Below are 27267 nucleotides of genomic sequence, written 5' to 3'. Positions count from 1 at the left end.
CCATCTCACCCTCTGTCATCCCCTTCTCCTCCCGCCTTCAATCTTTACAAGCATCAGGGTCTTTTCTTCGCATCAGACAGCCAAAGGATTGGAGCTCCAGCTTCAGCATCAGTCCTTCCAATGAATATTCAGGACTGATTTCCTTCAGGATTAACTGGTTGGATCTCCTTGCTATCTGAAGGACTCTCAAGAGTCTTCTCCAACGCCACAGTTCAAAAGCATCAATTATTCGGCGATCAGTTTTCTTTATGATCCAACCCTTGTATCCACACATGGCCACTGGAAAAACCATAGCTTTGACTAGATGGACCTTTGTTGGCAAAGTAATCTCTGCTTTTTAATATGCTGTCTAGGTGGGTCATAGCTCTTCTAAGGAGAGCTTAACCATCTCCTTTTCCTTCTGTATGCATCCTGCTTTCTGTCCACCACTGTCTGCATCCTGCTTTCTGTCCACCACTGTCTGCCTCCCTTCAGGCAGGAGCTGGTTCTAGAGACTGGGTCCCCTCAGCAGGTGCTTCCCTAGAGGACAAGACCTGGAATTATACTCCTCTAGAAATGCTTCTGCCACTCAGAAACCTTATAAAAGATTCCATCCCTCACCCCTGGACTTCAGAGCTGTACCATTTCCTATTCTGCTACAGATCATAAAGCTACAGACCAAACACTCAGCGTTCCAGCGTCAGCTTTACACATCGGGAAATAACTGAGCAAAGCCAAGAGAGCGTGTTGTGTGTTGGATGTGATATCACATGGGCAGAGTAGTTGAGACAACCAATGTTTGGAAGTTTCACAAAACCATAAGAAATTCCATTTTTAAAGTGATTGCTTCTCCCCTAAACTTTGAAAATGAGGTGGATTTTTTTTAATTCAAAAATTAATGGTAAGAAGAGATCCATATTAAATTTTTAAAATTAAAATTTTAAACCTTTGTTTTCTTTTAAGTTGCTCAGTCATGTCTGACTCTTTGTGACCCCATGGACTGTCCATGGAATTCTCCAGGCCAGAATACTGCAGTGGGTTGCCTATCCTTTCTCCAGCAGATCTTCCTTACCCAGGAATCAAACCAGGGTCTCCTGCATCACAGGTGCATTCTTTAACAACTGAGATATGGAAAAAAATAATAATAATACATAGAATCTTGACTACACATGAAAATTACAGGGTTTGTAAATGCAAGTCCACTAAATATGTAATAATATTTAAAAGTGATTTTTCTACTAATTAGCCTGACATTAACCAAAACAAAATGTTAATCATTTCTATATACCTTTAATATGACATAAAACACCTATGATTATTATTCACTCAAGAAATAGCTATCGTATCAGTATCTGTCAATTTTCCAGTTTCTATCAAATGCCATGCTAAGCACTGTGGATACAAGAGTGAAATCAATTTAGCTGAATTTAATATTTGGTAAATTGAGGTTTCAATTTAACCAAATATTGAACTCAATTTGAACACAACTGAACCCCCTCCAGTGTTCTTGCCTGGAGAATCCCAGGGACGGGGGAGCTTGGTGGGATGCCATCTATGGCAGAGTCGGACACAACTGAAGCGACATAGCAGCAGCAGCAGAGCTCAAATATTCAATATTACTTTTAAGTAGATTGGGAAAAGTTAAAGATGCATACTATAATCATTAAGTAACCACTAACAACAATGCAGGGAGCTATAACTAGAAGTAGAAAAAAATTTTAAAGGAACATTAAAAAATATTTGATTAACACAAAAGAATGCTAGGAAGAAGAAAGGGGACAAAAAACAGATTAGACAGACAGAAAGCAAACAGAGGGATGACAGACCTAAAAATAACTCTATCGACCATGTGAAAATGCACCAAAAACTGAAAGGCAAAACGTTGGATTTAAACAGAAAAAAGAACAAACCCACGCATATGCTACCTAAGAAATACATACTTTAAATAAAAAGTCGCAAATAGGTTACAAGTGAAAAAGTGGAAAAAGATACACCACACAAACAGTAAGCACAAGGAAAGTAGACTGGCTATATTAAAAATGGACCTCAAGATGGACAGTGACATGTAAAAGAAAAGCCACAGAATGGGCAAAAATATTCAAGATAAATACATCTGCCAAGGATTTTGTATTCAGAATATATAAATAGCTATTGCAACCCGACAGTAAGAGCAACAACCAATTTTTTTAATGGGGGAAAGATCTGAGTAGAGACTTTGCAAAAGTTCTCTGAACAGTTAATAAATACCTGAAAAGATGTTCAACATCTTTAGTTACTAGAGAAAACAGAAGTACGCTATCTGCCACTGTGTAACCATTTGAATTGTTAACATTTTAAAAGCTGGCAATACCAAAAGTATTACCAATAATGTACGGGGGAACCAGAACTCTCATACACTGCTGAGGAGAATGAAGATACAGTTACTTTGGAAAACTCTTTTATAATTAAACATATACCTTGACTCTATGGCCCAGCCATTCCACTCCTAGGTATTTATTCAAGAGAAAAGGAAACACATGTTCACACAAAGGCTAGTACAAAAATAGCCATAGTAGCCATATTTCCCAAACTGGAAACAATTTAAAAATCTAACAGGTAAAGGGATCTTTTAAAAAGTGATGTCCATACAACGGAATTTTACTCAGCTACAGAGTAGAACAAACTGCTGATACACAGAACATGGATCCATCTCAGTATTGTTCTCTTGAGTCAAAGAACCCAGATACCAAACGGTACCTACTGTATGACTCTATTTACATAAAATTCTAGAAAATGCCAACCAACCTACAGAGTCAGAAAGCAGATCTGTGGTTGCCTGGGAATGGACGGAAAGAGATGGATGGACTAAAAGGGGACAGTAGGAAACTTTGGGGAGTGATTGAAGAGCTCTGTATCCAGAGCTATTGATTTCACAAGGTGTATGCATTTGTGAAACTCCTTGAATTGTGTGTTTTAAATAGGTACAGATTTTGGAATGGAAATTATACCTCAATAAATTTATTTTTAAATACCACTGTTACTATACTAAAAATAAAATGAATCTTTGTACGTGCTCGCAAAGGTCTCATAGTCCAAAAAAGCAAAATGCATGACTCTGTTTCAGTGTTATATAATAAAGGTCTGGACAAAGGTCGTCACAGAGACCATGATCTTTGACCTTGCCCTAGATCTCAAAATGTAAAGGTTGCATCAGACAGACATCGGGTTAGGGGGTGGGGGCAGGGTGGGTGATTCCTGAAAGTGGAAAGAATGGCAAGTACAAAGGCATAAGGTAAAGAAGGGCGTAGGGTGAACTTGAGACATATGAGTAATACACATTTTTCAAAATCTTGGTTTTGGTTGGTTGGTTTTGGACCATTCAGTTCTATCCAAAGGAGGGTAAAGTAATCTGTAAAGAAAAAGAGAAACTTCTGGAAGCTTTAATATAAGCAAGTTACACGATGCATGTGAGAAGTGTAACTAAGATTCACCAAACCTTTTACTAGTGCTTTTTCAGGCATGTGGGAGATCATTGCCTCATCACTTTGAAAATGAAGTGTGACCACTTTGGTCAATGAGACGTGAAATAGATGTAGCAAGTGTCACAGTAGTTGGCAGCTTTTAGAGCAGTTTTTGATTCGCTGAATTCTCTTGCCCTTCAGAGATCAGAGAACAGGTTGAGTGGGAATTTCCAAGAGGTTCCTGAGTGGTTTGGATAAGCAGAACCACCACCCCCCCAAACCCATTTTCTACCTCTTTATACCCTGTGATGAAAATGTGTGTGTATGTGTGTGTGTGTCTGTGTGAGTCACTCAGTCATGTCCAACTCTTTGTGACCCCATGGACTATAGTCTGCCAAGTTCCTCTGTCCAAGGAATTCTCCGGGCAAGAATACTGGAGAGGGCTGCCATTTCCTTCCCCAGAATATGTAGAATATGTATAAATGGAGAAGAAGAGTCTTGTTATTGGAAGCCTCAGAAGTTTGGGGGTTATTTGCAGATGCCCCCAAGGTAACTGGTTCTTTGTGATACAAAGTGAGCTTTTATTCAGACAGTAACATAGAAGGGATTTCAGAGGACAAACATTGCAGAGAACTAGCTAGAAGGCTACCATAGTTCACGGAGGATAAGTCCAGGCCCTGGGAAGGGCCATGATCTTAGAAAAGCAGAGAAAGAATTTGGAGATGTAATGGCAAGAACTGATATGAATTGAAAATAACTCTGAAGAGCCTCTTGATGAAAGTGAAAGAGAAGAGTGAAAAAGTTGGCTTAAAACTTAACATTCAGAAAACTATGATCATGGCATCATGATCGTCCCATCACTTCATGGCAAGTAGATGGGGAAACAATGGAAACAGTGACAGACTTAATTTTCTTGGGCTCCAAAGTCACTGCAGATGATGACTACAGCCATGAAATTAAAAGACGCTTGCTCCTTGGAAGAAAAGTTATGACCAACCTAGACAGCATATTAAAAAACAGAGACGTTACTTTGCCAACAAAGGTCTGTTTAGTCAAAGCTATGGTTTTTCCAGTATGCATGGATGTGAGAGTTGAACTATAAAAGAAACCTGAGCACTGAAGAATTGATGCTTTTGAATTGTGGTGTTGGAGAAGACTCTTGAGAGTCCCTTGGACTGCAAGGAGATCCAACCAGTCAATCCTAAAGGAAATCAGTCCTGAATATTCATTGGAAGGACTGATGCTGAAGCTGAAACTCCAATACTTTGGCCACCTGATGAGAAGAACTGACTCACTGGAAAAGACCTTGATGCTGGGAAAGATTGAGGGCAGGAGGAGAAGGGGGCGATAGAGGATGAGAAGGTTGTATAGCATCACCGACTCTACAGACATGAGTTTGAGTAAGCTACAGAAGTTGGTGATGGACAGGGAAGCCTGGTGTGCTGCAGTCCACGGGGTCACAGAGTCAAACACAACTGAGTGACTGAACTGAACTGAACTGAGACTGTGAAAGAACCTGTGTCTAATTGTTTTCGAGTGTTAAAAACAGAAGGTTCTTGAAAGAAGAGAGATGACTAAGTGCTGAGGTGAAGTTTAAAAATAATTAATTTAAAATGTAATTAATATTAAATTTAATCTTTCAAAAAGATTGAAGAAGGAGCTGCTGGCAGTCTGGCAAAATACATCACGTCAAAAGCCTAGGCACATTCCTATCTAGAGAAGGATATAGAAAGATCATACACTTTGGAAGAAATCAGACCTGGGTGTGAATCCTGAGTGAATTTGTCAAGTCATTCAGTTTCATTCATTCAGCAAATAGTAAACAACTTCATTCATGCACTAAGTAACTTCATTCATTCAATAACATTAAAGAACACCAAAAAGGCCGCTGTCCTACTGGAGCTGAACTCCAAAAATAGGGAAGCAAACACTACACATTTAAGCACTGTGCAGAAAACAGACCTGATATTGTGACCATGAAAAGGGGGCAAAAACAATAATACAGGCCTTGTCAAAGGTCATTACCATTTCACTTTGTTCAAAACTCTCATCTGGCACCAAGTCAAAAGCAGAGATTTCTGTGTCCTTTGTACTTACAAAAAGGACTGCCCTCACTTTCCTTTTGTTTTATACATTTCAAGAGCCAGCTGGGAAACTCTCGACTCTGAGACCATTTTTTTAAAAATCAAAAATTCTGGTTAATTAACACCATCTAGTGAGCATACCCTGAATGTTCACTGGAAAGGCTGACACTGACTGCTGAATTACATTCCCACAGTTGTTTAAGGTGGGCACACTGATGATGCCGATTTACAGAAGAAAAGACCCTAAGCCACACTAGTAAGTGTGGGAAAGATGCAAAATCTAAACTGTACTGCAGAGACCACACTTAACGACTCCTGCCTCCTAACCCTGTTCACATCACAAGTTTCTTTCCTGCTCTTTTGTAGCACCAGAAGTGACTTGCAGTTGACTGTTGCTACCCCTTCTAAAGTCAATAAAGCCAAGTCTGGACTTCAGTCAAAATGACATCTTTTCAGGAAAAGGCAATTGAAATCCAAATTAAGAAAGCTTCTGGACTTCAGCATAAGGAAGGAGCACTTAACTCTGGCATTGAGAGTTGTTGTTTTTTCCAGGAAGTAATGTCAGTTCATGCAATACTGTCATAGGACTCTAAGAATTCTTGGACCCTTATTTTATCAACAGAGCACCTTATATCTCATCTAACAAGGATGGCAGGAGAAAGTTTCATAAGAACTCTCCTTATCAACTCCAGAGAGCTTAAATAAAGATACTTCAACATCTAGGGACTTCCCAGGTGGTGCTAGAGGTAAAGAACTCACCTGCCAATGCAGGAGACCAAAGAGACTTGGATTCACTCGATCCCTGATTGGGAAGATCCCCTGGAGGAAAACATCCCACTCCAGTATTCTTGCCTGGAAAATCCCATTCTCAGAGGAGACTGGCAGGCCATGGCGTTGCAAAGAGTCAGACACAGCTGAAGCAACTTAGCTAGCAGGCACCTGAGTATACAGACTCCCATTGATGGGGAGTCTGGTGTAGTTGGCTTGGGATGTTTTAGGATTTTTAGAGGCTCCATAAGAGATACTGATATACAGCCAGAGTTGACATTTGGTGGCACAAAAAGAACAGAGGGGAGCTTATAATTATTCCCTCCACAACCATAAAGGGTAGTGTGCACCTTCATTCATTCACTGTCAGGGTTTCACCTACCTACAGAGAGGTACAGAGGTCTAATACACCATGACCCCATGCTAATTGCAAACAAGTGGTTCTCTACCATCAGCCACCAAAGCACACATTTCACACATGGTATCTGATGACCAGCTACTGCAGACATCAGCAACCCTGATCCAGTGTAAGGGTTCTTAACCTGGAGATGGAATTCAGATGGTCTGTGAACCATGGATGGGAATGAGTACTACATCTGTCTTTTCACTAAACTTTCCTGGAAGACCAGCGGTTTCTTCAGTTATGAACATAGCTAACAAACCACGACGGTATCGACGGTTCTTGAGGCTGTACCCGCTGGCATCTATATGACACGTTTCAGTTTTGCAGTCATCACTACTGTGAGATTACGGTTGTTTCACAGATCTGCTGTTAGGTCGAAATATTCGGTGCAATAATCACGACGCATGTATGTTTCTAGATCATGACATTACTACTTTGATAATTTGTTTCAGTAAAACGGATTCTGAGAATGGCAATACTGGAAGAAGGATCTGAATGCTTCGCCAGAGACCATGTGGTCAGTGGCACAAGAAAAGGGCACGAGCCCTGCTCTGCGGACGGTGCCCAGCACGTCCGCCTCCAAGGCCACCTCGGAGAAGGAGAAGCGCCCTCTCAGGCCGGAGGCACCTCGGCAAAGCTGGCGCGCGGCCTCCCGTGCACTTCCGCAGATAAGATTTAACGTGAAAAGCCAGCTCAACGCGGCGGAGAATCGGCTGGATGAGCTTTCCCTTTCCCCTCAGCTGCCTCCTGCTCTTGGCATTTCGGAGTGCCCAGACCGCCAGGCTGGTAACTTGAGCCTCCAAATTAATCAAAACACAACAGCACCCAGTTCAAGCCCAGGCAGACAAGACTGGAGCCAGACAAGCTCTCCTCCCGTGACCCCCGGGCCCAATTCGCCAACCCCGCCCGCCGGTGCGCCCCACCCCGGGATGCCGCGCACGCTTCCTCCGCCGCCCGCGCCCCGAGCCGGTGGCCCGGGCCCTGGGCCCGGGATCGCCCAGACCCGGTCGTGGTCGCCTTACCTCGTGAGGACACCCGCCGCCCCGGGGAGCTGCCGCGGCGCTCGCCCGCGCGGCGCGCACCTCCCGCCGCGCCCAATTCCACGCTCCACTCGGCCACCCGTTCACCGCGCTCTCACCGCCGCTGCGTCCGGCGGCGGCCCGATGGAGGCGGGCTGAGAAGGGGAAAGGGGCTAGACGGCACCGCCGGGGAGCCGGGAGCCAGCGGGGCCACCCGAGTGCCCACCCCGGCGCGCCTCCCGCTTAATCTGAGGCAGGGCCGCTGGCCACTCCCTCCACCCTGTTCGGCCACCTCCCCATCGCACACCCCCCAGTTCCCCACCTCCGACTCGCCACCTCTTACCCCGACTCGCACCCCTTTGCCCCGCCGCGACTCCTGAACCTCGGGCGCATCACCTCCTGCACCCCTTACCCTGGCCCCGCGGGCACCTGCCCCGCAGGCGCGCAGCCTTTTCTCGCCTCCCGCGCGCGCTGCCCGGGGCTGAGGGACGTCGCCTGGAGAGTTGGAGGGGAGGGGAGGGGGGACGAGGGCGGGACCTGAGCCACTTTTTCCCTCCCTGGAAGCCTCGGTGGGGAGGCTGAGCCCTACAAAACCCGCCCCGGGCGGGCTGGCCAGGCGAGCTTCACCGCCGGGCTCCCAAAGCGCGCCGCGCCGGGGACGAGGGGGCCCGAGAGCCTGCGGGTCCCTGGACCACGCCGGGGCTCTGAGCGGTCGCCCACCATGCGCCCGAGGACCGCGCCGAGGCTACCGGCGCTGCTATTGCCGCTCCTGCTGGTGCTCCTGGTGGCGGCGCCCACGGAGGGCAAGGTGAGTACCCGGGGGAGGGGCGGGGGGCGCCGCGACCCCCACCCCGCTTCCCCTGGCAGCCTGCCTCGTCCGCGGGGAGCGCTGGCCTTGAACCTCCGCTGGTAGGTGCGGTGACAGTGGGCTTCAGGCAGACCCCTGGTAGGAGCAAGCGAGGATGCCCGGGACAGGTGGAATGCGCGGGGTTGGAGGAAGAGGCGAGGGAGGGAGGCTTGTTTCTGGTTCCCTAGCGATCAGGGGTGGGAACTAGCCCTCCAGACCGAGGGAGAGAGGGAGGCAGGTAGATAGATGGATGAATAGATGGACAGAAATGCAGGCAGGTAGAGAGAGAAAGAAGTGGGTGGATAGATAATCGCCAGGGATGAGCGCTTGAGAGCACCGGATGTAGAGACACGCGAGGTCACCCTGGTGAATCAGAGCAGGCAGCATGGCCTGGCAGAGAGGACAGAGGGCTGGAGTCCCAGCCCTGCCACTTCATAGATGTCATCTCACACCAAACTCTGACCCCTCCTGTTCCTCCTTATCAATACTTGCCCTCCAGGGTTCCATCAGTTTTGTTGAGAAAAGCAAATACATCACTGAACAGTAAGTACAGAACTCATGTTAGGATAAATCAAGCAATCTGTCTCCGTGATTTCTGTTCAAAATGTGAGAGATCCTGGATTCATTTAAATCCCCCTGCATATTTCTTGTTATCTGAGAAGATACATTTTTTGTCCTCAAAACTGTTAGGACTCCTAGAGTAGACTTACTCGATTTTAACTGGCGGAAGTGCAATGTAACTTTTCAGATGCTTTCTGTGACCTCTATTTTTGTAAGTTTTAAGAACTTAATTTGGGATGACAATGCAGTATAAATTTCATTTCCCAGGATGATCAGATTTTTTTTTTTTACAAATTTCATGGTTAAGATTGTGATTGGAAATTAATCATCACATAAGTGTGTGTTACATGAAAAGATTCTTCCAACCTACAGTGAAAAGTAATCAAGCATTTTCCTTTTAAATTAAACTTTATGACATTGCAGGTGAAGCTAAAACCCTCTTTATCACCTCCATACCTCCCCCCACCCCTATCTGAAGAAAGGTATCCACTCTCACCACTTTGGGTTTCTTTTCAGATATTTTTCTGTGCATGCGCATATGCATGTATAGACCCACAGACAATATGTCTTGTATGTATTTTTAACGTAATTGATACCATATACCTATGCTGTATATATACTTTTGCTTTCTACAGGTCTATCTATGCCAGTATTTAAGACAGATCTACCTCTTTTTCTTTTTGCATTGTTGCAATTTTCCACAATGTGAATATGCCAAGTTCAACAGCCATTTCCCTATCAATGAACATTTAGGCTTTTAGTAGTTTAGTAGTTTTATACTCTAAAGGATATTGTAATCCATGTAATCTCTTCATGAAGTTGGTTTTAATAAAAATGTGCTTTACCTAGACTAAGGATGACCAACCCAGGTAACTCAGTACTTCTGAACATGATAGATAGAATTCAATCTAAGTCAGTATAGAATGTCTGCCAGCATTAATCCAGAAACAAATACAAGTGAAAAAAAAATAGCTGAAGTATCTGTATGTGTGTGTGAGAAGGGCTGGGTTTGCACATTCTTCTAGAGTCCAAAGAAGAGGGGAGATTAGGGACAGGTGGGTAAAGAGGGGAGATATTACCAACGAGTAAAAACCAGTCTGAAAAAAAGGGTACTCTGTGATCATACCACCTCTACTTATACCAATTTTCAATTATACTGTCATATTCCTTTACTGTTTTTTACATAAGAAATTTTCTGTCTTACCTTTGGCCAAATCTTGGAGGCTACCTGCTGTTGCAATGAATCCATTCGTATTATTTTTATCATTTGAAGTGAGCCTCTGTTAAAACTTTGCTGAGTTACGCAGTGTCATTAGAAAGCATGAAATGTGCCCTCATCACATAGAAAAAAAGAAATCACAGGAAATTAACTGATAACTGGTTTGCACAGTGCCAGCATGGCTCCCTCCCAACGGTAACTCTGATGTTGGGCAAGGCTCTTGACTTCTCCCAGCCTCATTCTTTTCATCTATAACTTGAGGGAGTTGAAACCCTTCATGAGGTCAGCAGGTGAGGTTTAACTGAGTGAGGCTTTGCAGGGAGGAGGGGCACTCTTCAGGGCCAACTAATTGTTGGCATTCTAGAATTCAGAATTAGTAATACCAGAATCCACCTTTTTCAGAAAAGAAGCTGGGAATCTAGTTTCCGTTAGAAATCTCTTAAATTCTAAATATTAGCAAAGAAATTAAAACTTTACAGAAGAAACAAACTGTAAGTTGAGAACCAGATGTAGTCATTGGGCTATCCTATTTATCATCTTTGGCTACATAGTTACAGACATATTTTGCTCTAAATTCCTCTGATTTCATGTTAGCATTTCTCAAAACAAAGAAATAGTGCTGTTCACCCTCTATTCGGAGTTCAGGCAGGGTGGAACTGTCCACCCACACAATTTGTTCTGAAGAACCCTGAGTAAAATCCTGCTGCTGTATTGCTGAAGGCATCCAGTTCCAGGCCTGACTATTCAGTACATGCCCAGTTTTTATAGCTGTTCCCAGGCCCAACTTGAAACTGGGAGGCACTCTGCCACTGCCACCGGCGGCAGGTCTGGGAGAAGCGCAGAGAAAGTGCCTTCTCTGATTATCTGGGGAAGGTGAGATTCGTGGTTTGAGACATCATGGTTTATCCTTCCTCTCTTTGCCTTAAAATTCCAGTCAGGGCAGGAATATGGCCAGCAAATATCAGGAACCGAATAACAGCTGTGTTTAGGGAGGGTGCTTCTCAACTGATTTGGTTTTTAAATCTAAAAACAAAAATTAAGTTGAATTAAGAAACATTTCAAACAAACAAAAAGTCATGTAACAGACTCCAGTTTATCCGTCTCTGAGATTAAGCTAGCATTAAGTTTGGACCTGTTTGTTCTCACATCTTTCCCTTTAGGAAAAGAATAAGTAAATACAAAAAGTCCTACATTCATTTTTTGCCTCCTCTTCCAATGCATGGTTTTATATTTATGCACCATGGATGCGTGTGTGTGTGTCATCACCATAAAAAATAAATGCTATTATTGTATGGTACTTCAAGTGTAATGAATGATTTCACATGATACATACCTATTAGAGCTTGCTTGTGTCAGTCAACAGGATATTTCTGGATTTCATTCAGGTTGATGCATAGAGATGTGATTTGTTTACATACATATAAATGTAATAGCTGCCGCATATGTAATAGCTGCCACATAGAATCCAGTTACATAAATAAAATACAATTTATTTTTCCATCTGCCCAAACAGTAAGTTTGTTTCTTTGCTCTCATCTTACAGAACTGAAATTTACAGCTTTGTATATGTACCATTGTGACAACCAGATGGTGAATTGCTAGGGGGAATTTAAAGAGGGTTATCAGGGAAAACATATTTTAACTTGTGTTAGGGATTGTTGGAGAAGGCAGTGGCACCCCAGTCCAGTACTCTTGCCTGGAAAATCCCATGGATGGAGGAGCCTGGTGGGCTGCAGTCCATGGGGTCGCTAAGAGTCGGACACAACTGAGCGACTTCACTTTCACTTTTCACTTTCATGCATTGGAGAAAGAAATGGCAACCCACTCCAGTATTCTTGCCTGGAGAATCCCAGGGACAGGGGAGCCTGGCGGGCTGCCGTCTATGGTGTCACACAGAGTCAGACACGGCTGAAGCGACTTAGCAGAAATTGACTTCAACAACTTGCCAGAATACCAGTTTTCCTATATCCTCAGCAAAACTTGGTGTACTGAGATGTTCAGTTCAGTTCAGTTGCTCAGTCGTGTCCGACTCTGCAACCCCATGAATCGCAGCACGCCAGGCCTCCCCGTCCATGACCAACTCCCAGAGTTCACTCAGACTGGCGTCCATCGGGTCTAATGGATGTGAAATCGGATCCTGTTTTGACTAGTGAGTTTAGGAACCTTAGCATTTTTTGATTGACAGTCTATAATTCTCTCCGAGTGAATTGCATAAATAGCCCTTTGCCTATTTATCTTTTGTGACCTTGGCCTTTTTGTTGCTATTTAATTAGAAGTTGTTTATATTTGGAAGCTGAATTAATTCTGCTATTTAAATGTGCAGAAAATACTTCATTCCAGGTTTTGGCTTACCTTTTCATTTAGTTCAGTTCAGTTCAGTTCAGTTGCTCAGTCGTGTCTGACTCTTTGCAGCTCCCTGAATCACAGCACACCAGGCCTCCCTGTCCATCACCAACTCCCGGAGTTCACTCAGATTCATGTCCATCGAGTCAGTGATGCCATCCAGCCATCTCATCCTGGGTCGTCCCCTTCTCCTCCTGCCCCCAATCCCTCCCAGCATCAAAGTCTTTTCCAATGAGTCAACTCTTCGCATGAGGTGGCCAAAGTTCTGGAGTTTCAGCTTTAGCATCATTCCTTCCAAGGAAATCCCAGGGCTGATCTCCTTCAGAATGGACTGGTTGGATCTCCTTGCAGTCCAAGGGACTCTATTGGTGCCTTAATGTATAATTTTTCTTTTCACTATAATCTCAAACGTACCCATGTTTTCCTTGATTTCATTGATTTTGTGTTTTGCATCTTGTTGAGATCTTTTCCTTCCCCAGGATTATAAAAATGTTCTCCTATGTTAAAAAAATTATAGTTTAATTCTTTTGCGTTTAAGACTCAATCTTTGAATTGTTTTCTACTTCTGGGATTATAATCTTATCTTTCTCCATATAGAAAAAGAACTGTCCCAACATTATTTATTAAAAGTTCACCCTTTTCCTCACTGTTTTGCTTTGTTACATCTGCAAACATGTGTCCCAAGCACACATTAATATTTGATCTGTTTGAATTCTCACATGGGTCTGTTTATTCAGGGCTTTAATTTCTCACAATGTTTTAGAGTTTTCTGGGTTTTTTTAATTCCTAAGTATTTGAAATTCTTAGTGTTATTATAAATAATATATTCTTTTAAAAATTTATAGTCTAATATAAGTTTATAAAAAAGTACTTGAATTTTATATTTTGACTTTGATTGAGCAACTTTGAATAGTCCAAATGCATTTAAGACTAAAAAGTTTCCCCTAAACACTGTTTCAGCTGTATCATACAAGTTTTGATAAAAACTACTTTAATATCATTAAGTTCAAAATCTTTTCCAATTTTTTCTTTGTCTTATAGGTTATTTAAATGTTTATTTCTTAATTTTGAAACATAGGAAAATTTTCTAGTTTTTTTATTGAAGTGTGGTAGAGATGATATTCTGACTTCAATTTTTTCTGTATTTCATCACTAGATCAAGATTTTTTCATTGTGTTATTGAAACTGTGACATGTGTGCATACATGGGATTTTTTTGTATGTCCTGTATTTAACCTGAGATTATCTATTTTCCATCATCTTACACATTCTCAGATTTTTTAAATATTTTTAATTTATTTTTTTAACTTTTTGTTTTGTTTTTGGGTACAGTCGATTAATATTGTGATAGTTTCAGGTGAACAGCAAAGGGACTCAGCCATACATCCACATGTATCCATTCTCCCCACAAGCTCCCCTCCCCTCCAGGCTGCCATATAACACTGAGCAGAGTTCCCTGCGCTGCACAGTAGGTCCTGGGTGGGTATCCATTTAAACGTAGCAGTGTGTGCATGTCCATTCCAAATGCCCGAACTATCCCTTCCCCTTGGCAACTGTAAGTTCATTCTCTAAGTCTGTGAATCTCTTCTGTTCTGTAAGTTCATTTGTACCATATCTTTTTGGATTCTGCATATAAGGGACGCCATAGGATATTTCTCCTCTGTCAGACGTTTATTTTTTATATTTCTCTTCCCCACTCTCTACTCCTGGCATTTTCAGGAGCCAAGCTCAGCCTTCTCATTTTTCCTCCAATTCTCCTGACTTCTTATGTCAGGTATCTTTCCCGTGCAGCTGAGCTTCTCCTGGCACCTCCTCCCTGAGAGGCCAGTTTGGCCATGGGCTTCACACAGGCACGGCCTCATATGCCTTGAGACTCCCCCATGGCTTTCTGTTGCACCCTAAAAGTGCAGGCCGTTAACACCTGTGGGGCAAGGCTCTGACCAGTGGAAGGTGGGAACCATTGGATAAACTCTTCTCTTTTCCCCACAGAAGAAGGGTCTTGAACTGCAGAGGTTCTCACAGACTCTCCAGGAGACCCCCTCATCAGTTGTCTTTGAGACCAAATTGTAACATACTGAGCTTTTCTTTTTTTCTGGAAGAAAGATATTTGTCATTTATAACAGATATTTATAATTTAAACCACGTGATTATATATACTACAAATGAAGGCTAGCTCAGGTCCTTTCCTAGTAACAAGCTTCCAGAAACCTCGACAATATCTTCAGTATAAATCAATGCAGGTAGAATATTGATCAGAAAACCCTAAGCTGGATGTCACTTCCAGGTTTAAATGAAACCTGGATAATTCTCATAGGCCCCAGTAAAAAGACTAGGAAAACCTAAGGCTTCTTAATAATAACTTTTACTCACTTTCACTTTTCACTTTCATGCATTGGAGAAGGAAATGGCAACCCACTCTAGTGTTCTTGCCTGGAGAATCCCAGGGACAGGGAAGTCTGGTGGGCTGTCGTCTATGGGGTCACACAGAGTCGGACACGACTGAAGTGACTCAGCAGCAGCAACAAAGGAGAGTGAACCTAAGAAATCACAGTGGCTGCCTTTCGTATGGGCTTCCCAGATGGCGCTAGTGGTCAAGAACCCGCTTGTCAGTGAGGAGGCATAAGAGATGTGGATTTGCTTCTTGGGTTGGAAAGATTCCCCTGGAGGAGAGAATGGCAACCCACTGCAGTATTCTTGCCTGGAGAATTCCATGGACAGAGGAGCCTGGTGGGCTACAGTCCATGGGGTCACAAAGAGTCATGACCCACCTCATTTCAAGTCCCTACACACAGTGACTGTGACCTTGAAGAATGTGTCCCTGTTGCATTTCCATACCCCTCAACATTGAAAGTTGTCAACAACTTTAATGCTCAAGACAGTCTCTCTGGTGTTCATCAAGGGCTCAGTAACTGCTCACTCTCATTATTACAGTCATCACAATCATTACTGTTGCTAACATGCTGGACTTTGGTTTCTCATGCTGTTCCCCAACCTGCTGTATCCTATGACGTGCTCCCATCCATCTTTCAATGTTTAATTTTCTCTGCTACTGTTTGTAATGTCCAGGAGATTTTCAATCTACTGTAATTTTCCATAATGAAAAAGAACTCTGGAACTATTCAGCAAGGGTTATAACCCCAAATCTATTAATTCCCAGTTTTTCAAAACTTTCTGCCTTAGTTTCCTCATCTTAAAATGGAAGTAAGAGATCTGCCTCAGGATTTTATGAGGATTAAATGATTTAACACATACAACACACACTTTACCATGCCTGTCACAGCAATCATCCAGTAAAACATGAAGTGTGATTATTTTTATTCACTAAATGTTACTTTCAATGACTATTCTTATTTCTAGATGTTCTTTTGGAGTCTAAGTCTGTCTAGGGTTTTCTGATTTGTTGGGGTTATTTTTCGGCCTTTTTTGTAGGGATTTTTTTCCTCCTTTTTATACCTTTTCCTCCTTTTTATACCTTCATTTTGCACTTATTTGTATTATCCTCCTGATTCTTTTTGTATGATTTCAAGATTTGGGAGTGTATCTTATTTCTTCAGTCTGTTGACTGACTCGCACTCATGGAGAGACTCTGGAAATGAGAGATTTGGGGAAAATAAGCCTCCTCTGTCATCACAGCTTGCACCTTCACCCACTCATTGCTCACACACTGGAGCTGTCCTGCCCTGGGAGAAAAAAAAGAGCAAAGTAGTTCGAAGGCTCCCAGGGGGATTTTCCCCACTTGGACAGACTTGTGTAATAACAATAATGGTTTGGGGGAAGGGGGATGGGTGTACCAAGTATGTTTCCTTTCCTGTCCTCAAGGTCACCCCCCTCAAGACCTCTCCTACTGCCCACTTCCTCCAAACATAAAGTGTTTTAAATTTTTATTTATTTTTAATTAGAGGATAATTGCTTTACAATTTGTTGATTTCTGCCATACATCAACATGAATCAGTCATAGATATACATGCTAAAGCTGAAACTCCAGTACTTTGGCCATGCGAAGAGTTGACTCATTGGAAGACTCTGATGCTGGGAGGGATTGGGGGCAGGAGGAGAAGAGGACGACAGAGGATAAGATGGCTGGATGGCATCACTGACTCGATGGATGTGGGTATGAGTGAACTCTGGGAGTTGGTGATGGACAGGGAGGCCTGGCGTGCTGCGATTCATGGGGTCACAAAGAGTCGGACACGACTGAGCGACTGAACTGAACTGAACTGATCCCTCTTGAACCTCCCTCCCACTTAACCATCCCCATCCCACCCCTCTCCATTGTTCCAGAGCACTAGGTTGAGCTCCTGCCTAGACTTACATTTGATGACCAGGACAAGGTCAAGGCCACACAGCAAAGCCACCAGCTTCGTCTCTCTGAACAGACTAAGGGTCTTGCTCCTTTAGTGTTTCTGTGGGGTTACAGTCCTTGGTTGGTATCCAAACACAGTCTAGGGAAATAGTCTGAATTAAATGCAATTTGTCATTGTATCTCCCTTATCATTGTTACCATGTTACCCAGAACACAGTAATAACTGCCCAGTGTTACCTGTACCTAAAGTTAACTTTGTTAAATACTGCAATTGATTAAGACCTCCAAACCTATATATGTTTGAGTCTGACAGCTGGGCTGTCTGTTCTATACACATCCTGTGGTCCTTCATCCTTGTGCAGTTAACCACCCTCATGTTGTGACCTTCAGTCAAAAAGCAGCCATCCATCGCTTCTCAGCCTTTTGGCTAAGATCAAGTGTGAAAAGCAGCCATCCACAAGTCATAGATTTTTCTAGATCAGTAAAAAAACTTTGTTCTACAAAGTTTATATCCAGCCTCAGCCTAAACTTTGTAATCATAACAGATTTTCACCATAGGTCATTTGTTTCACCTCTGTTTTCAGTTTAAGAAAATAAGGAAACCAAAATTATATCAACTATCAACTTCTTAACAGGATAGACAAGTTCCACGTTAGCCCTCCTACCATGGCCTTGAGCTTAACCTCTCTGAGCTGTCTTCATCTCTAACAATCTGATAAGAAAGCATCTTACTCCAAGTTCTACAGCATCTCACAAGATCTAATCACTGGTTCTCGTCTTCTCTAAACACCCACCCAGGCGTGTTCTCATTCCTCCTGGGGTTCTTCTGGTAACCCTCTGAAGACTTCTGACTTCAAGTATGTTTTCTTAGCCAAAACTGAATTAAATTATATCAGCTTTATATGTAATATAAGCTCTTTTCACTTGCATTGCTTTTGTAAGTTAGATAAATAAATATCTATGTTCACGCCATCCTAGGAGTGGAGCCATAACTAGCAGTCATATATATAATTTAAAATTTTCCAGTAGCTACATTAAAAAAGAAAAAAACAGAAGAAATTCATTTTGATCTATTTTATTCTAATATATCCATAACTGTATCGTCACAACATGTAATCACTATTATAAACATTGAGAGATATGTATCTTCTTTTCATATTAAGTTTTCAAAATCTGCTGTCTGTTTTGCACTTCTAGAACCTTCCAATTCAACTAACTACATTTCAGGTGTCTATGACTTCCCTGGTGGCTCAGATGGTAAAGCATCTGTCTACAATGCAGGAGACCTGGGTTCGAGCCCTGGGTTGGGAAGATCCCCTGGAGAAGGAAATGGCAACCCGCTCCAGTACTATTGCCTGGAAAATCCCACAGACAAAGAAGCCTGGTAGGCTGCAATCTATGGGGTCACAAAGAGTTGGACATGACTTCACTTTCACTTTCACTTTCATAGCCATGTGTGGCCATCATTCTATATAGCAGAAATCTAGGTAAATTACATCCAGATATGAGAAAGGGTTACAGTCCATAAGCATTTATCTCTGTACAGAATACATTTGCTTTGATTATTTGCCATAAGAAATAAACATGTGGCCAAATAATAAACATCAATTAAAGACAGTAAATCAGCATGGGTTGTGTCTAAATACCCATGCAAATTTTTTTCCAGAAAAGTAAGATAGTTGGCCTTGGCTACAATGTTTAAAACTATGCAGATTACCATTTGTACAAGTTTAATTATATCACAATTATATTGCTCCATTATCAAAATATGAGTAAGTTATACACACAAAAAAATTGAAGACACATCACAGAAACAGCAAACACTTGGCAAAAGAAATGGAGAAAATTATGAATGTATTGAAAACCAACATGCTATACCTTACCTTTCATCTTAAACTATAGACTGTGTGCTCAGTCCTGTCTGACTCTTTACAACCCCAATAGAATGTAGCCCACCAGGTTCCTCTGTCCATGAGATTATCAAGGCAAGAATACTGGAGTGGTTTGCCATTTCCTCCTCCAGGAGATCCTTCTGACCCAGGGACTGAATCCTGCATTTGCATTGGCAGGCGAGTTCTTTACCACTGAGCTACCTGGGAAGGCAAACTACAGACTAAATTATCACTAAAGTTCAGCCAGGTAACAAGGTTAGTGTCAGCCTGAACAAGTTGCTTCCAAAAAGGTCTCTAGTTATCTTACCTGAAAATGATGCTACTATCATTAGTGCTCAATACAGTACTTGATACAAAGTAATACCCAGCTTTTATATTCTAGCCACAGTTATTTTATTATCTTTAATAAAAGCAGGAAAGAGAATAGGACAGAGACATGGGCACATGGCGAGGTGCTGGGGATAAACCAAAGAGCCTGAATCCCTAACCATGATGGATTTGGGATTCTAGTGGAGCAGAAGAGAGAGATAGGAACTCAGTAAACAAATGTGCAACTATGGATTTTGGTACCTGCTGGAAGAGAATGGGATGTGGTGATGGAGAAGAAGTTCTATCTTAGCCCACTTTTCTTAGAAAACAGCATACAGGATAAGGCCTAAGAATCCAGCATGGAGATAGCCTTGGGAAGCACTGAGGAATATGGTCCAGGACTTCTAGACCGTGGAGGGAGGCAAGACACGTTCAATCTTTTGGCTCCTGGGTTGAAAAAGCATAAAACTAAGACCAACATAACTTTTTTTAAAAGGGATGGGGGAAGAAAAGAGCTGAGTTTATTTACTCACCACCAAGGGAACACATGCCCCTGAAGGAATATGCTGAGTATTTTGTTAGAGGTGGGAGGAAGGATGGGGAACAGGGAGGCAGGGGACCCCAGAGAAGGACAACTCATGGTGGTCCTGCTAATAAGGATGGAAAGCTGCTCACTGAACAGGGTGGGATAAATCCACAGGCCTATATGTAGCTGATCGTGGTATGATTTTAAGGTCTGCACTTAACAAATAAGTATTTTAACAAAAAAAGGTATGATGCTGTGTTTATGCTATTCACAAGATAGTTGTCACATTAGTAATGGATGAGTAACAAATTCACAGTGCAGCTTGGTAATGGGCCCACATATAAAGCGGTGTGATGAAAACCTTCTTTTGCTAACTGTCTCTTCTCAGCCTCAAAGGAATGGATCTGGGTTTGCCCCATGTGGCTGCGAAGAGGTGAAGCTGAGCCAAAGAGATCTTGTCCCAGGTGATGTAGGCCCAGGCCAGGGAAGGCTCTAAACCAGGGAAGGATGAAATCCACTTAAGGACTGGAGACCTCCTCACTCCAAACCCAGTAGCACGAACCTCTCTTGGGTGCAGGTCTGGGAGACAGAATGTCATGTCAGACTCCACTCCAGGCCTCCCCAGCTGGAATCTGCAGTTAACGTATTCAAAGGATTCCTGGGTATATTATTGTCCGAGAACTTCATTGGCTTGATAAGGGCACTGGAGGGTCCTTCAAACTGTGATTGGCCCTGGAGTATTTCAGAAGGACAGTGACATGATCCCAATTTTAAAGATCCATGTGGCTGATCCCCGAGGAAGGTTGACTGCTCTCTCCCTGGGAACCCAGCCTAGGTGAAGAAGTAACCACGCAGGAACCAAGTCTTGCTGGTGCTTTCTCTTTGGATTCTGGTGTCTTGGAAATCAGAAGGAAAGGAAGGGAAGAGAACCAGTCTAGACCAGTAGAGCAGGTGTGCAGTCTGTCTTAATTGATTCAGTGAGGTTAATTTGATAATTATTTATGTACAAACAGAGGAAGGTTAAAAATCAGTTCATGAAAAAAAAATCTAGTCCACGGTGTACTGCTCTGTACACACAAGGTCAGACTATCAAAAAATATTTCCTTTGAAGGAAGTCCACAAAAGATGGGATATATATACATGTATAGCTGATTCACTTTGCTCCATAGTAGATTCTAACACAACATTGTAAAGGAACTATACTCCAATAAAAACATTTTTAACAAGATACAACAAACTTTAAAAGAAAAATATCTCCATATATCTTGGTAGGTATTACATATGTATGTGTGTATATGTGTAAATATATACAGAAATATATTTAAAGAATATTTTATAGTCTCAGAATTTTGATGTTGATTGTTATAGGAAGATGCTGCGAAGTCACTTCAGTCGTGTCCGACTCTGTGTGACCCCATAGACGGCAGCCCACCAGGCTCCCCCATTCCCGGAATCCTCCAGGCAAGAACACTGGAGTGGGTTGCCATTTCCTTCTCCAATGCATGAAAGTGAAAAGTAAAAGGGAAGTCACTCAGTCGTGTCTGACTCTTTGCAACCCCATGGACTGCAGCCCACCAGGCTCCTCTGTCCATGGGATTTTCCAGGCAAGAGTACTGGAGTGGGGTGCCATCGCCTTCTCCGGTTATAGGAAGATAATGACCCCCAAAAGTATAATTTTCAGAACTATTTAAAAATGTAACCATATAAGAATATTTTCTGACAGTAGTTTTAGCGTGAGTTAGGATTTTTCCATTTTTAATCTTTAAGATTGATGTTTGTTAATTAGATTGTCTCTCCAAATTGATTTCTTAGAGAAGTGATCCTAATGTTTAAAAATAAGTTCAAGTGTATTTAGAAACCTTGGGAGGTTTGTCATTATGTAGACAAAACAGTCAAGTCATTGGATTTATTTTCCCACCGAGATATTTTGTTGTTGTATGAACTTTTCAAGCAAAGTTTCAACAAGTGGAAAGCTGAGAAATTTGCAATATTATCCTTTTGAGTCAAATGACAAAGTATGTCTGAGCAGAAGCAACAAGGCTAATATTCATTTCTTTGTTTAACCAGATGATAAGATAATTTTATGCTGTTTATTTACGTATGAAATTGGGAAGACTAAAGAGTTTACATGCTGTCTTTAAAAATAAAAGGTTGTATGTGTTGTACAAACTTTGTAAAATGTTTGAAAGTACAAAATCAATTATAAACATAAAAATTATCCATGATGATATTACCTATAGACAATTGCTGTTAACATTCTGGTCAGTTTCCTTCCCGACTTTTATTCTGCTTTTTTTTTTTTTCACCTAAGAATAGACTGAAAAAAATTTTCTGGGTCATTAATTTTTCAGAATATTATTTTAAAATATCTACAGAGTGCTTCAATAGAGGTGGTACTATAACTTATTTAACTAATGCCTTTCTACTGAATATTTTGGTTATTTCCAATTGTTTAGAAATACTACTACAATGGAACTCCTTGAAGAGAAACATTCATTAAATTTACACTTTAAATGATTTTGTGTGTAATACTTTCTTATTAGATGTCTGACTTTGTGCTTTTCTGAGAGCTAGATGGCAAGGTGATATCATTCCTGATTTACAGGTGAGGATCTGATCCAAGAGTGTTCAGCAAGTTAGTGGAGGGAGTGGATTTAGAACTGGGAGTTAGGGCTCTTCAGTAGGACTCTTTCCTACCAGAAGCATCACAGATAATGGAAAGAGTATCAGATGGCACTTCATCTGTTATTTAGATAACTAAGTACTGTTTAAGATAAAATTGATTTTTAAATGCTTCAGTTATCAAAAATGAATAATTCCCAACACTGCTCTTTTTACAATCACAACACTAATGAAATACCTTTATTTACTTATTTATCTTGCCAATGTAGAAAGAATTTAACTTATTTCCATGTCGCTTCCCCTACTGGACTCCTTGAAGACAGGTGTTATGTCTTACCTATCTTTGTGATTCCAGCTCTTGACATCATATTTGGTGTTACTGATCCTCAATGAATATTTGTAGAATTGAATGTACATTTTATTAAACACTAAAACAAAAAGGTCAATAAAGAATTAACAGGCTGATTCATGTTGATGTATGGCAGAAACCAACACAATATTGCAAAGCAATTATCCTCCAGTTAAAAATAAATAAATTTTAGAAATAAAACAAGCCTGCCTATTTGAAAAAAAAAGAATGAACATATGTTTTAATCCTTTGGCATAAGAATAGAAATAAAACACTATTTTTCGGATGAAATACTTTTAAAGATTATACTCCATTTATAGATATTATAACATATTAGCTATATTCCCTTATAATATATCCTTGTGGCTTATTTATTTTATATATAGTAGTTTGTACCTCTCAATCTCCTCCCCCTAACATGCCCTTCTCTCCTGCCCTCTCCACTCTGGTACCACTAGTTCATTCTCTATATCTGTGAATCTGTTTATTGTTAATTATATTCACTTTGTGTTTTATTTTTTAGATTCCAGACGTAAGGCATAGCATACAGTATTTTATCTTCCTCTGTCTAACTTATTTCACTAAGCATAATACCCTCCAGGTCCATCCATGTGGTTGCAAATGGAAAAATTTCTTTCTTTTCTATGACTGAGTAGTATTCCATGGGGGCTACCCCAGTGGCTCAGGGGTAAAAAGTCTATCTGCAGTGCAGGAGATGCAGGTTTGATCCATGGATCGAGATGATCCCCTGGAAGAGGGCATGGCAACCCACTCCAGTATTCTTGCTTTGTGAACCTCATGAACAGAGGAGCCTGGTGGGCTATAGTCCCACCAGGTTGCAAAGAGTCAGACATAACTGAAGTGACTTAGTGCGCGCGCACACACACACACGCACACACACACACACACACACATGCATGCAGTATTCCATTATGTGTATATATTACATCTTTATTCATTCATCCCTTGATGGACATTTAGATTGTTTCCATATCTTGGTTGTTGTAAATAATGCTGCTGTGAACATTGGGATGCATCTATCTTTTCAAATTAATGTTTTTATTTCCTTCAGCTATTTACCCAGGAGTGAAATGACTGGATCTTATGGTGGATCCATCAGGCTTCTCAGGTGCTGCTAGTGGTAAATAACGTGTCTGCCAACGCAGGAGACATAAGACTCCGGTTTGATCCCTGGGGTGGGAAGACCCCCCTGGAGGTTGGCCGCCCACTCTAGTATTCTTGCCTGGTGAATCCCATGGACAGAGGAGCTTGGCAGGCTACAGTCCATAGGGTTTCAGAGGCAGACACAACTGAAGTGCCTTAGCATGGATGCACACATGGTATTTCTATCAATATTTTTAGTTTTTTGAGGAGCCGCCATACTAATTTCTATAGTGGCTACACCAATTTACATCCCACCAACAGCGTACAAGAGTTCCCTTTTCTCTACATCCCTACCAACATTTGCTATTTGTGGTTCAAATGAAATATTGAATGCTTCATTCATTAATTCAGCTAATTAGCATAAAATAATGCAAAGATTGGACTTCCCTGGTGGCTCAGACGGTAAAGCGTCTGTCTACAAGGCGGGAGACCTGGGTTCAAGCCCTGGTTTGGGAAGATCCCCTGGAGAAGGAAATGGCAATCCACTCCAGTACTATTGCCTGGAAAAATCCCATGGACAGAGGAGCCTGGCAGGCTGCAGTCTATGGGGTCGCAAAGAGTCGGACACGACTGAGCCACTTCACTTCTTCAATGCAAAGATACAACCAGCATGGCCCATCCTCCATTTATGGAATATGCCACCAAGTGAAGGGTTTTGATAAGTATGCAGACAATAGCAATGAAATTATACATACTGTCACAGGGCAAATATGCAAAAGTGAAATCAGAGCGGGACAGAGAAAGAAGAGAGATTCGTAAATGTATGGAACATTGAACATGTAGGCTGTATATTAATCAAACATGCGATGGCAGTGGAGCCAGAAAGTAGTAAGATTTCAGTGACTTAAAAACATAGCTTATCCTCAAAGTAGAGTACCAAAAAAAGAGGTGGAATGAGTGTAGTTATATAACCACGTGGAGTTACCAGGTGGTATTTTCACCTTCTTCAACCTCTGCCTCAGCTGGAGCTCTTCAGCGTTTGGCAGCAATGTCCTCAAGGTTTATACGCATGGACTGGATTCTCCTTCATTTGCTCTCTTAGGCAAAAGCAGATTCCACAGTCCCTTCCAAAAAGTGATAAAAGCTCAAGAACAATACTATATCTGAAATCTCATGAGACAAGATTCCTGCTGATTGGAGGCCAGACTGTGTGCCCCTGAAGATGCCAGCACTCTCCGATTGCTGCAGATAAGGCTGGAAAAAACCAAGGGGTTGATTTATCCAGTACCGCATGGGCCTGGGGCTGTGCCCACAGCACTAGTCAGAGTGTCTGCTCACTGAGACCTGCTCAGACCTCTTGGAGATGAAGCATTCAGAGTGCATGTGACCAGAACAAGCAGCATCTCCAGACCCTAGGAGGGCAGTCTTGCAGGCAAGGACATCTGAGGCTCCCTGCCAGCCGAGAGAGGCCACGCTGAGCCATAGTCAGAACTCTGCACTCTCTGCCAGCAGGAAGACACTGTTGTGACAGTCTAGGGCAAGTCACTTGGATTCTGAGATTCTTCATTTCCTCAATCATAAAAATGTGGTCATAAAACCTCTCTCTCCTATTTCCAGAAATAATACAGTTGAACACATTTTGCACACAGTTAAGCATGCTACAAATGCCAAATAGTATTGAGACAGGAATGAGTTTCAATATCAAGAAAGCTGTAGTCCAAATACATTTCTTATACTCGTTTAATTCTCCTATTATTTTGTGACCTAGTATCTACTTCCTGGAATGTATTAAGGAGTGCCTTGTTTTCAAAACTATTATTCAGTGCATTCTTTGCTGCTGGTATTTTCTAATAACATAGTTTGGAAACCTCAGCAGAAATGGCATCCTCCCGTAGCACTGTCCCCATCAAAAAATGAAAAGTTTATTGACTTTATACTGTCCCATGCAAATACTGATGCTAAAGTTCAGCCAATGATTTCATGGCTTTGATGGTGACTTTCCAAACACCGCAACTAAAGTACCTGTTAAGTATAGAGATAGCCCTGGGTAACATTTAATACTAATATTCTGTTCTTTCTAATCTTTAAGATATAGGCTCTTTGGCCTGTATTTAAAAGACAAGCCATGTAGCCAGCTTTGGCACACTCCCTCCCTCAAATTCTGTTAATATGTAATCTGCAGCAACTTCGTAGAAAGTGTAAATTCATTTTGTGCCCATTCACAGATCTTAGGTGCAATACATTGAGCTAAGGAAACTCTTGGAGTGCTTTCCAACAAAGGATTGATCCTTGAGAAGTTTCATGCTGAAGCTGCTAGAACTCATTATCAGACCTGGCAAAATAATTTTTCTGTGTTGATTTTTTTTTTCCCCTAACAATAAAAGTAACATATGCCCATTTGTTCTGACTCTTTGCAACCCCATGGGGTGTAGCCTACCAGGCTCCTCTGTCCGTGGGATTCTTCAGGCAAGAGTACTGGAGTGGGTTGCCGTTTCCTTCTCCAGGAGATCTTCCCAACCCAGGATCGAACCCGGGTCTCCCGTATTGCGGGCAGACACCTTACCATCTGAGCCACTGGGGAACACTCTTGAGATATATAGATAAATATAAAGACAAAGCAAAAAAAAAAGTACTACTAGTATAAGAACCTAGGGGCAGCCAGTGTTAATAATTTGGTATATTTATATAAAAATAAGGCCATACATCATATGCATTTTGCATCCCACTTTTTTGATGTTGCATCACATTGTTAATATTTTCTCACATCATTAACCATCTTTAAAAATGAATGCATACATTTCATGGTGGTGTTGTCATTTTTGTTCAGTTGCTTAGTTGTGTCCAACTCTTTGTGACCCCATAGACTGCACCATTCCAGGCTCCCCTGTCATCGTGTTTATATACCATAATTTAAATTTAAATTTTTGATATTATAAACAAAACTATGAAGAATTCTTGCCTGCTTATAATTTTTTTATAATAAGCTCACAGAATTTTTAGATCAATTGGCATGTTTTTTCTTTCTTTATACCACAAGTTCTACTCATCCAGCAATAGACATAATTTAAATACTAAGCAAGAAGAAAACACAATTATGCCAAATCTTATTATGTAAATATAACTAGAACTAACATTTTGATATAAATTCTATTTTCTTTTTTAACTTAAACCAAAATATCACTTGGAGTATGATATGAGCAGAAGATATAAATTTTTAAAATTTCTCCAAAGTAGCAAATTTTCCCATCATATCTGCAGTGATCTACCCATCCCCCATCAATTTCTAGTGATCTCAGTTCTGCTCCTAAAGTGGATATGTTGAATACAGTCAAGATTTTCTTAGAACTCAGGTCTGAGGATGAGACACACACAAATTAAATATGGTATTTAGCAGTTATTCCCCTTGTTAAAGACCTGGAGTTACCCTAGTGTTGCTGCCAAGTCACTTCAGTCATGTCTGACTCTGTGTGACCCCATAGATGGCAGCCCACCAGGCTCCC

The 27267-nt window shown here is 41.6% G+C and overlaps 2 protein-coding genes across 4 annotated transcripts in view; one reads left to right on the top strand and one right to left on the bottom strand.

Moving 5' to 3' along the window:
- Nucleotides 1-8205, bottom strand: part of COL4A4 (collagen type IV alpha 4 chain) — a 146338-nt gene extending 138133 nt beyond the window's left edge. The window contains exon 1 of one of the 3 annotated variants that reach the window (XM_018058850.1): nucleotides 8106-8205. The gene's annotated coding sequence lies outside the window, so the exon portion shown is untranslated. Of the gene's footprint in view, nucleotides 1-7696 lie in introns of all 3 variants that reach the window. The other 2 variants (XM_018058852.1, XM_018058849.1) reach the window with 2 other exon arrangements.
- Nucleotides 8240-27267, top strand: part of COL4A3 (collagen type IV alpha 3 chain) — a 159254-nt gene continuing 140226 nt past the window's right edge. Inside the window, exon 1 of the mRNA XM_018058855.1 lies at nucleotides 8240-8501. Coding sequence (XP_017914344.1) covers nucleotides 8415-8501 — 87 coding nt within the window. The 5' untranslated portion in view covers nucleotides 8240-8414. The remainder of the gene's footprint in view (nucleotides 8502-27267) is intronic.

The sequence above is a fragment of the Capra hircus genome, chromosome 2 (assembly GCF_001704415.2).
Source record: "Capra hircus breed San Clemente chromosome 2, ASM170441v1, whole genome shotgun sequence".
NCBI lineage: Eukaryota > Metazoa > Chordata > Mammalia > Artiodactyla > Bovidae > Capra > Capra hircus.
This window is presented reverse-complemented; position numbering and strand designations above follow the sequence as displayed.